General features: G+C 43.9%; 1 protein-coding gene across 1 annotated transcript in view; it reads right to left on the bottom strand.

The window, feature by feature from the left end:
• The window catches only part of rev3l (REV3 like, DNA directed polymerase zeta catalytic subunit), a 48,508-nt gene extending 31,404 nt beyond the window's left edge, over positions 1 to 17,104 (bottom strand). The window contains 4 exon segments of the mRNA XM_003977766.3: positions 454 to 614; positions 798 to 872; positions 965 to 1,154; positions 16,516 to 17,104. Coding sequence (XP_003977815.2) covers positions 454 to 614; positions 798 to 872; positions 965 to 1,154; positions 16,516 to 16,654 — 565 coding nt within the window. The 5' untranslated portion in view covers positions 16,655 to 17,104.
• Between the last annotated feature and the right edge of the window lie 335 nt (positions 17,105 to 17,439).

Consider the following 17,439-nt stretch of genomic DNA (forward strand, 5'->3'; position numbering starts at 1 on the left):
GGATCAGAGGAAGAAAGCTGGGATATGCTGCTTTCTCGTTATAGTTTACAGTTTGAGGAACAGAGCATTTTTACGCAGGCTACATGACATCACAACTGATCACACTATAAGCTCCCAAATATGCCCAAAGATAACACATGCATTAGTATTACTAAACAAGCAGTACTTTTCAAACTGTTTTGATTTTATTGCTACTCCACAGAATAACCATGACCATAACCAAGACCGAGATGACTCAGAATTGTCCTAGTTACTATTAAGGTTCATGAGTAAATGGTTTTGTTTGTTATTTTACTTTGAAACAGTAATCAGTTTAGGTAATATGGTAAACATCCAAGCACTACAGATAACAAATATATCATTACGAAAGGTTAGTATTGGAGGAAATATGTACAATCAACCAGAAAATTAGAATAAGAATAAAAATGAAGGGCTGTGATTAGAGCTTCATACCTATTTTTCTTCCCCTGCGAAACTTAACCGCTGCCAAGTTGAGCAGGTTCATTCCGTATAGGTTGTAGTCTATAAAGAGTTGCAGTAGGTAGGGGATGTGGCCCTCGTGGGGCTGGTAGCTCTTGTTCATCACTGCCCCACTTTGTAGGAGATCACAAACCCTATAAAAAGTGACAACTACTGTTACATGTTTACCAATTGCTGGAAATACATGGTTTGTTCACTTTGATAACATGAGATAACAAAATGCACAAGCATGAGAGTGTGGCACTGGCAAAACCACACACAGCTTGGAACAAGTTTTGTTTGCATTGAAGTGTTGAACTGATCTGCATTAAGCTTACCTTTTCACCATTTGAGGATTATACAGATAAATCTTCATGAAAAGTTTTTCCTTGGCATGGTAACCATAGAATGGCCTATAAGACAAGAACAAAGAAACATAAATATGAATGTGAAGCTGTTCCTTAATCTTTGGAGGTTTTGTAAGAAATACATGTGAACCACCTACATGCCAGAAACCAGTGCCACTTTGAAGATATGTTGTGCACTGGAGGAAGGGTTTCCCATGGTGACGTTGAGAGCCCTGTCAATGCTGAATGCCACCAGCCGCATGTAGCGCTCAGGCTGCTGGTTATAGCCATCATATGGCACATAAATGTAGGGGAAAATTCCATGAAGATGAAGACAAGTTTTTTGACCTGAAGAAAATAAATAAACACTCAGTTAAAAAGTCCAAATACAAATATCATGCAATATCAAGTGGGGTGGCACCAAACAGCTGAATGTATTCATCTCAGAAAGAAACTTGTCAGCATAAAATGGGAGAAATACACCGTATACACTATGCGCTTCATCAGTATAAATTACTATTTCAGTCCAGTTCTAATCAGTCTGAGGAATTAAAACTGTGATGGAACTGGGGAGGGGTGAGCTCCTGCAAAGTTCCTCTGAGTAGTAAATCTCACTCTCTATTACAAAAATACTTTAATATTATTTTACACTTTTTTCCCTATACATTGTTTTCCTATACACATACATGCATACCTATACAATCTGACCTAAAACAGAATGTGGGTCACAAGCTTAATAACTACACAGGGTTAGGGTCAGGGAGGAGGAACATCACTACAATAGTGGGCGGATGGAGAAGAATGAAACACATAAGTCTTGGCAGCTGAGCTGAGCATCAGCGGAGCTGAACCATGTTGACCTTAGCTGACTGTCCAATTCCTTCAAAATAGACATACAAAATAAGCATTTACTTTTTAAAGTGTGGACATTTTTGAAAAGTTAAGATATTTTGGCAAGGTTTAGTTGGTTTTACAGTTATGGTTAGATGGAGTTTAGGTTTAAATTTGTTTTTGAGGGGCTCAGGAACTGCAGTTATGTCAATATGAGTCTCCTCCTATACTTGGATGTTTAGACCTGACCTTCCAGTATTTTCCAGCTGATTCAAAGAGCATACACCAGTTTGTACTTTACAACTTTTCTATATGCCTAGAGTTACCACTTAAATTTTTTTGCTCACTATTTAAAAATATGCATGCATCAAATTCATTTGCAAATATTAAATCTGCTGGTGTTCTTATCATAGCAAGAACAATAATTAATTCACAGCACAAACTGTTAGAGAATAAATGACTTCTTTGATTGGGAAAAACAAAACAGATGTTCCTGGTTTGAGGCAAATAGAGAAAAAATGATGTCAACTGAAACCTCTCTCTCTGTATTTGTCTGATATTGCTGATTGGATGAAAGCCAGTTGGACAACAGGAGGCATTATGAAATGAAAGTTTGATGCCTGTCCAGCCATATCTGCCTTGTCTAACCTCACAGTTTAGAAATAGAAGAAAGATATTTGGTATTATTCCTCCAGCACGAAAACACTTGGGATTCCAATCCTGTCCACTATCTACCCTCATACAACAGTTTGACAGAGATCTCAAATCATCTCGAAAAGGAAGAACAATATTTCCCCACAGCACATTACACAGAGATGAAAGAAAATCAGCTGCTCAGGCAGGTCTGGTGTTCAGCTGAATCAGTCAGCAGTGGTGAAGTGTCGATAAATGCTGCAAGGACAAGGATCAGCATATGTAGAAATTCACACTCAGCGCTGTAATAAGTACCATAATCTTTATAAGATGAATAAAGTAAAAAAGTAAAAATATGACTGAGTCTTGGAAGAACTGTGCGGTCAAAGTTAATTACCGTATTTTCACAACCAAAAGGCGCACCGTATTATAGGGCGCACCTTCAATTAACGGCCTATTTTAGAAATATTTTCATACACAGGGCGCACCGTGTTATAAGGCGCATAGCATAGAAACTGCGTAGTGCCTGTGGTTTCATGACGCATTCACTAGATCGAGCTGCGCTAAAAGGAATGTCAATGAAACAGTCAGATAAGTCAGTCAAACTTTATTAATAGAATACAGACCGGCGTTCTCACAACTCCATTCACTCCCAAAATGAATAAACAGCTGTTTTATTATTTTTCCCGAGTGACGTAGTGTTTTCGCGTAACACAGTTAGTTTAATAACAGCGAGTTATAACAGGCAGTGCAACATTTTTATCACAAGTGGATAGTGGAGTTTAATAAATCTTCGATTTAGTGCAACATTTTTATCACGTAGTACCGTTGCGGTAAATCAAACGTTAGTGCAAACACAATATACGGTAACTCGAACTCTCGAAGTAGTGCAAAGCGATAGCAATATAACAATATAGCAATATAACAACAACGTTGTTCAAACGGTAATGTCCATATTCACAGTATGACCAGCCTTGTTCAGTTGTAAACACACAAAAGAAACACGTAAAGCTCACTTTATCAGTTCATTCCTCATCCAGGAATCCCTCGAATTCTTCTTCTTCGGTGTCCGAATTGAACAGTTGTGCGAATACGGCGTCCACCATGGCCGTCTCCGTCTCGTCAAAGTCGTCATCAGGGTCGGTGTCGCTGGTGTTGTCTGGCATTTCAGTGACAATCCCTGCCTTCCTGAAAGCTCGGACCACGGTCGATGCCCAGGCATTTACGATCCACTGGCAGATAGTGACGTATGACGCTCGGCGCCATCTCCCCGTCTTGGTGAACGTGTGTTCGCCGTTCGTCATCCACCGCTCCCACGCAGTTCGCAGTCTAGTTTTGAATGCCCCGTTGACACCAATATTTAGTGCCTGCAGTTCCTTTGTTAATCCACTTCTTGCTTTGTTTCCTCGGAAGCTCCGTTGAGTCTTCTTTACCTGGCGCAGGTCATCTTGTTGCTTCCTCCACTTCCGCACGATTGATTCGTTCACGTTAAATTCTCTTGCCGCTGCTCTATTTCCGTGTTCAACTGCGTGACTGATAGCCTTCAGTTTGAACTCTGCGTCGTAAGCGCGTCTCTTGCAAGGAGCCATTTTGGGGTTTTTACAGACAGAAATGGTTTGGGACTGAATTTACTGCTGTTACCTCGGCCACGCCTACTGACTACGGTAGCCGCGATTAACCAATATTACCGTAATCCATACAAAAAGCGCTCCGGGTTAAAAGGCGCACCGTAGATTTTTTAGAAAATTCTAGGCTTTTAGGTGCGCCTTATAGTCGTGAAAATACGGTATACAGGAAACAAACAGTTAATCTGGTGCGATATAGGCAAGGTTTAAATTAAGTCTAAAAATTTGAGTAATATGTAAGCAAAACAACAGAGGAAAAAACAGTCTAGGATAGTGCAACCTCAGCTGGCCAAGTCAACAAGTAATCTCAAATACACAGAAATTGAAGCTGAATTTTGGCTTGTTGATCAGAGACAGACGAAGACGTAGCCCAGACCCCCTTATGATGAAGAACAGCATTGGTCCTACGTTTCCCTTGCCCGGATGCGGGTCACCGGGGCCCCCTCCTGGAGCCAGGCCTGGGGGTGGGGCACGTTGGCGAGCGCCTGGTGGCCGGACCTCTGCCCATGGAGTCCGGCCGGGCACAGCCCGAAGAGGCAACATGGGACCCCCTTCCCGTGGGCTCACCACCTGTAGGAGGGGCCAAGGGGGTCGGGTGCATTGTGTTTTGGGTAGCGGCCGGAGGCAGGGACCTTGGCGGTCTGATCCCCGGCTGCATAAACTGAACCCGAGTGGTGTTTTGTTACTGGACTTCTGTCCTCGTCTCAGATTGTCCATAATGAACACCTTGTTCAGACATAAAGGCGTCCACATGTGCACTTGGCACCAGGACACCTTAGGCCGATGATCGACTTTGTGGTTGTGTCATCGGATTTGCGGCCGCATGTTCTGGACACTCGGGTGAAGAGAGGGGCGGAGCTGTCAACTGATCACCACCTGGTGGTGAGTTGGCTCCGATGGTGGGGAAGGATGCCGGACAGACCTGGCAGGCCCAAACATGTTGTGAGGGTCTGCTGGGAACGCCTGGCAGAGTCCCCTGTCAGAAGGAGCTTCAACTCACGCCTCCGGGAGAGCTTTGAACATGTCCCGGGGGAGGCGGGGGACATTGAGTCCGAGTGGACCATGTTCCGTGCCTCCATTGTTGAGGCGGCTGACCAGTGCTGTGGCCGCAAGGTGGTTGGTGCCTGTCGTGGTGGCAATACCTGAACCCGCTGGTGGACACCAGCGGTGAGGGATGCCGTCAAGCTGAAGAAGGAGTCGTATCGGGCCTTACTGGCCTGTGGGACTCCTGAGGCAGCAGATGGGTACCGGCATGCCAAGCGGAGTGCAGCTACGGCCGTTGCCGAGGCAAAGACCCGGGCGTGGGAAGAGTTCGGTGAGGCCATGGAGAACGACTTTCGGACGTCCTCGAAAAGGTTCTGGACCACCATCCGGCGTCTGAGGAGGGGGAAGCAGTGCACTGTCAACACTGTGTATAGTGGTGATGGTGTGCTGCTGACCTCAACTCGGGATGTTGTGGATCGGTGGAAGGAATACTTCGAGGACCTCCTCAATCCCACCAACACGCCTTCCAGTGAGGAAGTAGGGCCTGGGGACCTGGAGATGGGCTCTCATATCTCCGGGGCTGAAGTTGCCGAGGTAGTCAAAAAACTCCTCCGTGGCAAGGCCCCGGGGGTGGATGAGATCCGCCCGGAGTTCCATAGGGCTCTGGATGTTGTAGGGCTGTCATGGTTGACTTGACTCTGCAACATCGCGTGGACATCGGGGGCAGTGCCGCTGGATTGGCAGACCGGGGTGGTAGTCCCTCTTTTTAAGAAGGGGGACCGGAGGGTGTGTTCCAACTATAGGGGGATCACACTCCTCAGCCTCCCTGGTAAGGTCTATTCAGGGGTACTGGAGAGGAGGGTCCGCCGGACAGTCGAACCTCGGATTCAGGAGGAGCAATGTGGTTTTCGTCCTGGGCGTGGAACAGTGGACCAGCTCTACACCCTCAGCAGGGTCTTCGAGGGTGCATGGGAGTTTGCCCAACCAGTCCACATGTGTTTTGTGGACTTGGAGAAGGCATTCAACCGTGTCCCTCGGGGGTTCCTGTGGGGGGTTCTCCGAGAGTATGGGGTGCCGGGCCCGCTGATACGGGCCGTCCGCTCCCTGTACGATCGGTGCCAGAGTTTGGTCCGAATTGCTGGCAGTAAGTCAAACTCGTTTCCGGTGAGGGTTGGTCTCTGCCAGGGCTGCCCTTTGTCACCGATTCTGTTCATAATTTTTATGGACACAATTTCTAGGTGCAGTCATGGTGTTGAGGGGATCCGGTTTGGTGACCTCAGGATCGGGTCTCTGCTTTCTGCGGATGATGTGGTCCTGTTGGCGTCATCGGCCCTCCAACTATCACTGGATCGGTTCGCCGCCGCATGTGAAGCGGCTGGGATGAAAATCAGCACCTCCAAATCCGAGGCCATGGTTCTCAACCGGAAAAAGGTGGAGTGCCTTCTCCGGGTCAAGGAGGAGATCCTGCCCCAAGTGGAGGAGTTCAAGTACCTCGGGGTCTTGTTCACGAGTGAGGGAAGAATGGAGCGGGAGATCGACAGGCGGATCGGTGCGGCGTCCGCAGTAATGCGGACTCTGCACCGGTCCGTAGTGGTGAAGAAAGAGCTGAGCCGAAAGGCGAAGCTCTCGATTTACGGGTCGATCTTCGTTCCTACCCTCACCTATGGTCATGAGCTTTGGGTAATGACCGAAAGAACAAGATCACGGGTACAAGCGGCTGAAATGAGCTTCCTCTGTAGGGTGGCTGGGCTCTCCCTTAGAGATAGGGTGAGAAGCTCTGCCATCCGGGAGGAGCTCGGAGTAGAGTCGCTGCTCCTCCGCGTTGAGAGGAGCCAGATGAGGTGGCTTGGGCATCTAGTTAGGATGCCCCCTGGACGCCTCCCTGGTGAGGTGTTCAGGGCATGTCCCTCCGGTAGGAGACCCCCGGGAAGACCCAGGACACGTTGGAGAGACTATGTCTCTCGACTGGCCTGGGAACGCCTGGGGATCCCTCCGGATGAGCTAGAGGAAGTAGCTGGGGAGAGGGAAGTCTGGGCTTCCCTCCTTAGGCTGCTGCCCCCGCGACCCGACCCCGGATAAGCGGTAGAGAATGGATGGATGGATGGATGATCAGAGACAAAACAAGTGATCTAAGATGAATTTGAAAAAATGTATTTGAAAGGAGAATTAGCAATATTTTTTAGAAATAATGGCATTACTCTTTTTTTTTTGGTGTAAATCCCTGTTAGTGCACGACCTGATAGCGGATCATCACATTGTTTTATTTTGTCTTATTGAGACCTGGCTTCAGGAGGAGGAGTATGTTAGCTTAAATGAATCTACTCGTCCTACTCATCTTAATTATCATATTCCTCGTGTTACTGGTCGAGGAGGGGGAGTGGCAGCAATCTATCACTCCAAGTTATTAGTTAATCCTAGACCAAAATATGGTTCCAGTTCAGTTGAAAGCCTGACTCTTGGCATCACCCATCTGAACTGGAAGGCAGAAAAGCCACTTCTGTTTGGAGTTGTATATCGGCCCCCTGCTGGGCCACATTCAGAGTTCCTGTCTGAGTTCTCTGATTTCTTATCTGACTTGGTCCTTAGAACGGACAAAGTCATTATCATTGGAGACTTTAATATCCATGTAGACATTGTAAATGACAGCTTTAAAAATGGCTTCATTTCATTACTTGAGTCAGTTGGTTTCCTCCAGCAGATAAACCAACCAACTCATAACTTCAACCACACCCTAGATCTAGTTCTGACTTATGGTGTTGCGGTACAACATGTGTCAGTGTTCCCTCAGAACCCACTCCTGTCAGACCATTCTTTGGTCACTTTTACATTTATGATTAAGGACTCTTCTATGCTCAGAGCACAGTCTTACTATAGCAGATGTCTTTTAGATAATGCTGTAGCTAAGTTTAAGGAAGCGATCCCTGTGCTAATCCCAGGACCACTGTGTGTTTCCCCAGGGATCAATCATTATAATCTTAGCCCTGCTGAGGTTGACTCTATTGCTGAAGATGCAGCAACCTCACTGAGAATCACACTTGATTCTGTTGCCCCCCCTGAAAAAGAAAATAGTAAATCAGAGGAGGTGTGCCCCCTGGTATAATTCACATATCAGGACCCTCAAGCAGAAAGTGCGAAGACTAGAAAGGAAGTGGCATTCTTGTAAAATAGACAGCTATCATGTAGCCTGGAAAGACTGTCTATTAGTTTACAAAAAGGCCCTCCGCAAGGCTAGAACAGCTTATTTTTCTTCTTTAATTGAGGATAATAAGAACAACCCCAGGTTTCTTTTCAGCACTGTGGCCAAATTAACCAAGAGTCACAGTGTTTTAGATCCACAAATCCCCTCTTCCCTTAGTGGTGAAGACTTCATGAGCTTCTTCACTGATAAAGTTCTAGCTATCAGAGAAAAAGCTAACCAGGCCTTCCCTACAACTGGACCATCACCAGATGTGCTGACTGTGGGAACATACAGGTTCTCCAACGAGCCCTTAAACTCCTTCAGTCCTATATATTTTTCTGAGGCGTCATCGCTAATTCAGAAATCCAAGACCACCACGTGTCTTTTAGATCCCATCCCAACACACCTGTTGAAGGATGTTTTACCAGTGATAGGCAGTTCTATCCTGGACCAGATCAATGGTTCTTTATTGACAGGTTATGTACCCTGATCCTACAAGGTGGCAGTGATTAAGCCGTTGCTTAAAAAAACATCACTGGATCCTGATGTATTAGCAAATTATAGGCCAATATCCAACCTTCCTTTTATCTCTAAAGTTCTTGAGAAGGTGGTGGTGACTCAGTTACTGCAGCACCTGTAGAGAAACAGCCTGTTTGAGATGTTTCAGTCAGACTTTAGAGCTCATTACAGCACAGAAAAAGCACTTCTTAAAGTTACTAATGATCAATGTTCCCTCTAAGCTGCGCGCTTGCGCAATCGCGCACTGCTTGCACATACTCAGCACACCAGAAAATCTATGCAGCGCACAAAAGAAAATTCAACAGAAACGTATTAATTAATATCTAATTTTATAATTTATATAATCTAGTTAATTAGACCAGTATTATTGTTTTCTGTACTATGTCGCAACGTAACTCAATGAGCGACAGGTGTCCAGCCAATAATCCGATACAGTTCACTTACGCTACGCAGCCAATCATAGCACTGACAGTGTTTGCGTATGTGCCCTGCCTTTACTCGCCGTGCAGGTTAGCTAGCTAACAGCAGTGCAGTGAATCTAAGAGACGCAAATGCTAATCCCTTATCATGGCGAAACGAACGGGCAGAGACACATCCACTCATAAAGCCAAAGTAAAAAAGAAATGCGGTTCTGATGGAATGGCTGTCGGAGTATGTGCACAGAAGAACAAGCGGTGAAACTGAGTGAGATTTTTTCCTTTTCCAGGACTCTTTCTATGGTTAAAGCAGGACTCACACATATAACATAGTACACATCTCATGAACAACAAGATTGTTGTCTTTTTCATTTTATGTGCTGCTGTCATTTGATTCTTTTAATAAGCCATGTAACTTGCTATGATCCAAGGTTTTGAACAAGCGTGATACTGGTGTGTGGCCACAGCGTACCCATCTGATGTTGCTCACAGTGGTCCTCAGTGTGCTCACTGAGTGCTCAGGGAACTTGTGTGTCTGCTCAAGCACATGAAAAATTAGAGGGAACATTGCTAATGATCTTCTTATAGCTTCAGATCATGGACTGGTCTCTATGCTGGTTCTGCTGGACCTCAGTGCTGCTTTTGATACAGTTGATCACAGCATCCTGTTACATAGACTGGAACATGTGATTGGGATTAAAGGGACAGCACTAGACTGGTTTAGATCATATTTATCTGATAGATACCAGTTTGCTCATGTCCATGGTGTTCCCTCCTCATACAGTAGGGTTAGCCACGGAGTTCCTCAAGGTTCTGTACTTTGTTGAGAATTGTCTTTATCTTGTTGTTATGTGTTTCACCATATGTTCCTGTCTTCCCTTAGAAGTTAGGCAAGGTAGACTAAATGTAATTAAGAACAGAGACATTTGCAGGATTGTTGTTTGATCTACTGTTATCTCAGGAGCCAGTCAGGCAGGGGGTGTCAAACACTCATTGTAAACAGGACATCAGGGGGGTTGATGATGATCACATTTGCATGAAGAATGGGATCTGGCCTGGGAAAACAATGGAAGAGAAGAACTCTACCAACACCAAAGGGACTGGAGGAAGAGGACGAGGACATCTCAGCAGGGGATCTGGAGTGGATTGCATGGACATTGTGAATTTGCATGTGTGTGACTATAAAGGACTGGGCCAAGGGATAGTTAGGTGGTCAGACTTCATGCCCTGACAATTGACTCTGTTGTTGCTAGGGTTATGAACTGGCCCGGAGCTCTGTAATATTTGTATCTGGAATTGATTCTATTGTTAAATACATTTTGAAATTGGTACTTTACTTCTCGAAGTCTTCATTCAACGAACACGCGGATCGGCAGCTACATACAGGAGGTATCGCGATCCAACAACTTGGACCAATCCTCTTCACATTGTACATGCTTCCCTTAGGGAACATTATTCGGCAGCATTGGATAAATTTTCATTGTTATGCTGAAAACACTCAGCTTTATTTATCCACAGGCTTCAGACCTGTCTTAAAGACATAAAGTCCTGGATGTCTTCAAATTTCCTCCTCCTTAACTCAGGAAAAACTGAGGACATGGTGTTTGGTCCTGAACCTCCCAGGGATAGATTAGATCACATGATCATTCTAGATCAGGGGTCTCAAACTCAATTTACCTGGGGGCCACTGGAGGTGGAGTCTGGGCTGAGGCTGGGCCGCATCAAGTACTCCACACAAAAAAAGGGTTTCAAGTACTCCAAACAAGTAGAACTGACTCAATCTTTACTAATAACAAGTTAGAACATACAGAACATGAACGGTTCTTCAGAACATATGGTTCTCTTACTTCCTCCTCGTCTTTGCTGCCAGAGACTTGGCAGCGCTTCCTCTCACACAGCTGAGCCACATTTGGTTTAAGGGAGGAAGCAACTGAAACCCTAAGTATAGCTTGAAGATGCTCATCTTTAAGCTTGGACCTAAATTTTGACTTGTTAAAGTTCATTGTGGAGAAGAGCTTTTCACACATATAGGTGCTCTCAAAAAGGCACATGACCCGCTTGAACATCCTGAAAAGCTCAGGGAAGGTGGGGGGCAATTCTCTCAAAAATTGTCCAAGCTTGAACAGAGCTACCAAAAACGTATTTAGAATGAACCAGTAACCTGACTCTGAAGAAGAGGACACATCTGCATCTGCAGATGAACCTGAAGTGGCATTTTCTGATACTGACAAACAGCCCTTTCCAAAGACTGTGATGATAATGATCACAGGTTGAGGTTCTCTCTCCTCATTTTAGATGTGTGTCACATACAATAATCTACAATCTAATCTTAATCTCAGGCAATCAAAATGAAGATCCTTTTTATTGTAGTTTGTCTTTAAGATGAACACTCATAATTCAGACAACTGAGTTTTCTATGGCTACCAAAATCTAATACACTGTTAAAAAAAATAAAAGAACACAAGATCATTAATGTGTCACTCCAGCTCAGACACACATCAACCTATTTAATGATGAAGCAATAACCTCTTGTGTAAACAGGACAGGCAACAAAGTAACAAAGGAATGTATTTAAAAGATTTTTTTCCCCCTCATAATTATTTAATTAAACTGCTAATTTATCAAATGAGATAATACAACTCGATATAAATAAACTGCTCTGCTACAGAATCAAACCAACAAATGTATTTTGACCTTTTATATGTTGCCAAGTGAACAACATCTAGGTAAGGTTCTCCTGGTGGCTTGAGATTTTGCTAAGAGCAGGAAGGCTTAGCAAAGAAACAGTGCATAAACTCTGGGCTACCCCAAACCCAAAAGAGGAGCTGTCCTATGAACGTATTTGACCTCACTAATGACCACTGCAGTCTTTGTGTTCAGGCATGCAAGAGAGTGGGGGGAAGGGGGGGGGCAGATAAGAAGTAAAGGGGGTGGAGAGCAGTGAGGGTGCAGGAGATGACAGTGAGGGTCAAAAGTGCAATACACTCCGTGTCTTTCTCCATGAGGGAAAAGCAGATATCGAGCAAGGAGGCCCAATTTGGTTAAAAGAAAAGGCGGCTGTACGTGAAGCAAAACGATGAATTAAAAGATTTCAGTGGTGTCAAATTCACTGTGATTACTATAAACTTTTTATTAAAACCATGTAGCAGGCAATTTGCAGGACATTTTCACAAGCTTTAATCTGAATGTAGTCAAGGAGCAAATCATATTAAAAAAAAAACACAAATTCAGAATCAAGAGAAACAACATTTTTGTAACGGGTTAAATGCAACAACTTCACTTCCACAGATTTTTATTTTATTAATATTGACTGAAGTTTACTATATTCTGAGTCTATATAAGCCTGTAAAATACTAAAACTAATGACATGGATGCTAGGGATGGATGCTATAATAAAATAGGATGCTATAATAAAGGATGCTATAATAAAATACTATATTTAAAAAAACTGGCTGGCTTGGCTGCAGTTGCATATGGTTGGGGGAATAAAAAAACAACATAGCATTTATTGTAAAAAAAAAAAAAAGAAAGAAAAAAAAAACTCCTTGCCTTTGCTAAAATCAAAAAGGCACGGCGGATAACAGGTTACTGTGAACAGCCACACATGACAAAGGCAGCCAATATTCAATCAGAATCAGCTATTTCCCAACAGTGTTGCTATAACAACCAGCCCTCTTTAAGGGGAACCATTTGCTGTACAAGCAAACATATATCAAAATTGAGTGGTATGAACAAAATGTGTAACTCACTGATTTTTTTTTAAAGCCAAAGATAATACAAACATGAGTCAGTTAAAGTGTTTGCTGGGGTTGTTTGTTGCAACACGCCATCATCACCTGTTGAGCTCATCTTATTTACATGCTATTTAAGCTAATCAGGGTGATGGGAGTCCTGCATCATATCCCAAAGATCAGAAATGGATAAGTAAAACCTTAACCGAGTCACCAACAGGATAGAAAGGGAAAGCCTACAAAAGGGCTACAGACTCGAAGATAAGACTACTGGTTGCTATGGTGCTTGAGACTGCCCTGTGTGTCTGTGTCCATTTCCTCTCTGATCAAGGCTGGCAGTCTCTGAGCCAGACAACAGGATTCATTTTCAACCAACACCTTGCTCCTTTTCTCAGCTTTGGTGAAATTAGATATTCAAAACACATCTCTCTCTCTGACTAACTCTGTCACACGTCACAACACAGTGACACCAACTTATCTGCTGCATTCTACAAAGGAGTGACAGTACACACATACTCACACGAAGACAATGCATTTCACTTTGCATACACCCTTTCTATGCAGGTTGAAGTTGATCTCCCAATGGAATCAGAGATGCAGATTCTCGTGTCAGAGAGGTGATATATGCAAAACTGTCTCACAAAAAGACCTGCAGACAGTTTATGAAATATAAGAACCTTGAGAGCTGGGCTTCCACAGCAACCTCTGCCTGACAGAATGGCATTCATTAGTATACATACTATGGACAGGTGCAACCAAACACTTTAGACACAATTTGTTGCTGAATTGGCCTGTAGAAAAAGCTCTCTGCATTACGATTATGCTGACTGGGTCTTTGTTTTAGGGAGATGTTTATCTACTTTAAAATACTAGTGGGTTTCCTTCCGACAGTGCCAGTGGCCCTGGCCCATCAAGTCTCACCTTCCTTTTTCTCTTTTGGGAATACTGGAATATTTTGGGGGAGTGGGACAGACTGCGTAGAAGAGCATATGCCAGCACACAACTTTAGTGCAAGGTGTGCAGCTGCGTTGAAATGTTTGTAGATAAATTGCAAAAACTTTTCACTTTGACAGTCATTGTACATCTGTACATTGAAGAAGTACCAACTGTATTCAAAAAACATAAATTTTAATACCAAATGAAACTAGCAGATATAAATAAAATAAACAGACTGAGGACTGCTGTAGGACTGGACATCATGAGTGGCATCTTCAGAACCCCAATATTCATTTAAAATTTCTAACACTTTTTTAGGTGTGCATCTTGCAGATTTGTGCATTTCATTTAATATAATTTCAAGAAATTAAAAGTAACTGAACCATCAAAGGATGGTATCTGAAGTGACAGGGAGAACATAGAGTAAGCAATTAATGAGAAAATGACCTTCTGCCTAATGAATCCTCTTTATATCCTATTAATGGTACCAGACGAATTCCTTCAGATGGCTTAATGGTTCCCCTGGAGAGAACTAAACCTTGTGGAAGGAAGAGGCCCCCTCACTTTTACCCCTCACTGTGCTCCTCTCATTCAGGTCAATTGGTCATGCACTCCCTCCCTCCAACAAACCCTCAACCACACAGGTCTAAGAAAAGAACCCAAATGCATGGCCCCTACTGTCTCAGGTCAGGTTCTCTCAAAAGAAGAGATTGACCCTCTCCAAAAGGTTTACCACAAAGAGGTTTGCTGAGTACTGGCATGGAAATTCTCAGAAGTGTGCGGTTACTTCTATATGTACCGTAAAAGACAGTTGGAACAGGCTAAACACTAACAAAGAGAGGGGAGGGAAGACAACAGGAAACATGGTGTTGACTTACACGCCAGTGATTGGTGGGAGTGTGGCTTGCCTGGGTCAGTGACGGACAAGGAGAATATAGTCTGTGGATGTCAGCAGAGCTAGGTACATAAAGAACACCACTAACAACAGGACAGAGAAGACAAATGACAGGGGCAGATGCATTGGAAGCAGCTAAGATTCTTCCCTGCAGACCAGTCTGAAAAGTTGCCAGGAATAAATATGGAGGATATTTAATGGTGGCTCATTCTGCAGAGGTGTGGTCTGTTAGAGAAAGAACGTTGCTGCTTCAATATGTTCCAGATGGTGATAACATTTTATTTCTGGTATACATGAAGCTGAGGCAAATTGGGTGCACAGGCTGCAGAAAGTCTCTCATTAATCCACCAACCACTGTGTTCAATCTCACTGTAGGTGTTTCTTTACTTCTATGCATGGTTGAAAGGAGCAGAGATTTTGACACGAGTCAAACGGACAGCCTAAATATCCCTTTATCTCTGCATTTCCTTAAATGTGACCACAGACAACACAACTGTGTCAAATAAGAAAATGTAAACAATCTAAAAATAAAAATAAACTGCAAGATAAATGATGGAAGGATAAGACTGTATTAGTATCTGTGTAGATTCTCAATCATCCAGGTCATAGTTATCCAGTTGACACAGAAATCTACCTTGGATACCGGTAACTGTATTAATAATAACTATGTCTATTTGTACAGTATATGATATTCAACATATTAATCAGTGAATTTATTATTTTTAAAATTACCACTAGAACAGCTTTAAAAGCAACAAGACATTAACAGCATTTATACCAAACTATCATTTATTATCAATCTACATTTACCCATAATGACAAAAGCAACTCCTACAGTATGAAGAGCATGTCCTAACATGTCATGTCTCTGCTCCAGGGTCATGAAGGGCGGTAAATATCTCCTGTTGGACAGTGCAAAGTTGGCAGAGGGGCCATGCTGGACCCCAGAGACTAAAGTAATGAACACAGAAACTCGGACAATGTACCGCAGCAGTTTTAACCTGCCAAATGAAATTGTAGTGTCTGTTGGTCACTAGCAGAAGAAGCTGAGTGGATGAGGACGATGCTGTTTGAACCAGAGATTTTCCATTGTTTAGCAGGGATTAAGGTGTTGCTGCGTGGCATCAACTCATCTTTTCTTCTTCTTTATCTCCTTTGGGGTCACGGGAAGGGAACATAATGGGTGAAGGCAGGCCACTCCTGGAAGAGTTGCCAGTTTATCGCAAGGCACTAAATGAGCATTTGTGGGTTTGGTACTGTGCTCAAGTGTACCTCGGACATGCTCTGAAGATGTTATGGCACCTTCCCCTACTACCAGAACACCTTCCATGTTTGTCTGCACCGGGGCTCGAACCGAGAACCTTCTGCTTCTTAGCCCAGTTCCCAACTGCTACCACCGCCCATCAACGCAACTCGAATAAACAAATCTACGATCTCTTTGCCTCTTTGGAAAATCTGTGCAAAATGCGCAAACTACGATGTAAAAGAAACGGGTTTCGCTTGCTTTACTCATTTTTAAATCCTGCATATTAATGTCCCGTCGTGGTTAGTGAAGACAACGTGCTTTTACAAAATACATTCAGGAGGTTAAATGAAGAGCGATGAACAAGTTAACATTGTCTTGCCATCTCGGTCTAGAAACGACGGGGAGATACAAGGAAACGCCGTGGGTTGTCACAACTCCATAGTTCGCCATTTCTGTGAAATAAAACCATTGAGGGGGAGCGTGTTACAAGTAGCGCAAACCCTGAAGCCACAATCGCCACAAAGAATGGTGGAAGCCAAAACAAAGGAGAACGGACCCATTGGATGTCTGACGTGAGGCACAAGCTCAACATTTAACCGTAACACTGCGGCGAAGACGAGACGGTGCGTCAAAACACTCGTCTGGGCACCGCAGTCAAGATTTCCCTTCGGCAAAAATAGCCATATGCAGACAAATACAAATACGTTGAACTGACCTGCTGGGGTCGCTCCAAATATCCGTACCACCGGCACCTTCTTCACGTTGCTCTCCCTGAATTCAGAATAGCACACGTCCAGGTCTTTCACGGGGCTCGCCAGGTAGTAGTCAGCCGTGACGACTCGCACGGCGAACATGACTGCTGCCACCAAAAATTGATTTTATAACTCCATAAAAGCTTTGGCGCTGGGCGAGCAACACATACCAACTCAGAGAGGCGCTGTCACAGCGGAAAAATATCGACAAAGAACAAAAATCGTCAGGATATGATCCATGAAAAAGAAAAAAACAAGGATCCCTGTGACTGATGCACACCCTCAGGGACTCGACTGCACGGTGCGTTTCGCGGCTCCGAGATCCATGGTGTAATGTTAGCTGTCCCGTGATTTAGCTCCGTTTCTACGGCGTCTGTCTGTGTCCAATCGGTAAGACGCTAAAGACTCTTCCGGTATACAGGAGTGTCTTTGTAAATCTCATCTAAGCAGCAGTCTCAGCCACTCAGTCCCGGCTCATTCATCATCCAGATCCTCAGCGTTGCTGCTGCTACCATAACAGGCTAAAGCTAACTGCTGCATAAACCAAGTAAATTCGTAAGAGTGCCACTGTAGTGCGACTTCCGGTTGTATTTTCAAAGTAAAAGTACCATACACCAGCATGGCCGTACTAATTGCGTAGTCTGACACACCGAAAAAAGCACTCAGAAAGAGCAGACCTCGACCAAGTAGGTCATTTTCCCACGCCAAAAAATATCACACATTCTAATATTTTGTTGGACCAACTTTAGCTTTGATTACAGCACACATGTACTGTGGAATTGGTTCGATAAGATTCCGTTATTATAGGTTTAATTTCCGTAGTGCATTTTTTTAAAAATCAAGATATTGAACTGATAATGGGAGAGTTGAACCACTGCACAAAGCTT

The sequence above is a fragment of the Takifugu rubripes genome, chromosome 16, assembly GCF_901000725.2.
Source record: "Takifugu rubripes chromosome 16, fTakRub1.2, whole genome shotgun sequence".
Taxonomy (NCBI): domain Eukaryota; kingdom Metazoa; phylum Chordata; class Actinopteri; order Tetraodontiformes; family Tetraodontidae; genus Takifugu; species Takifugu rubripes.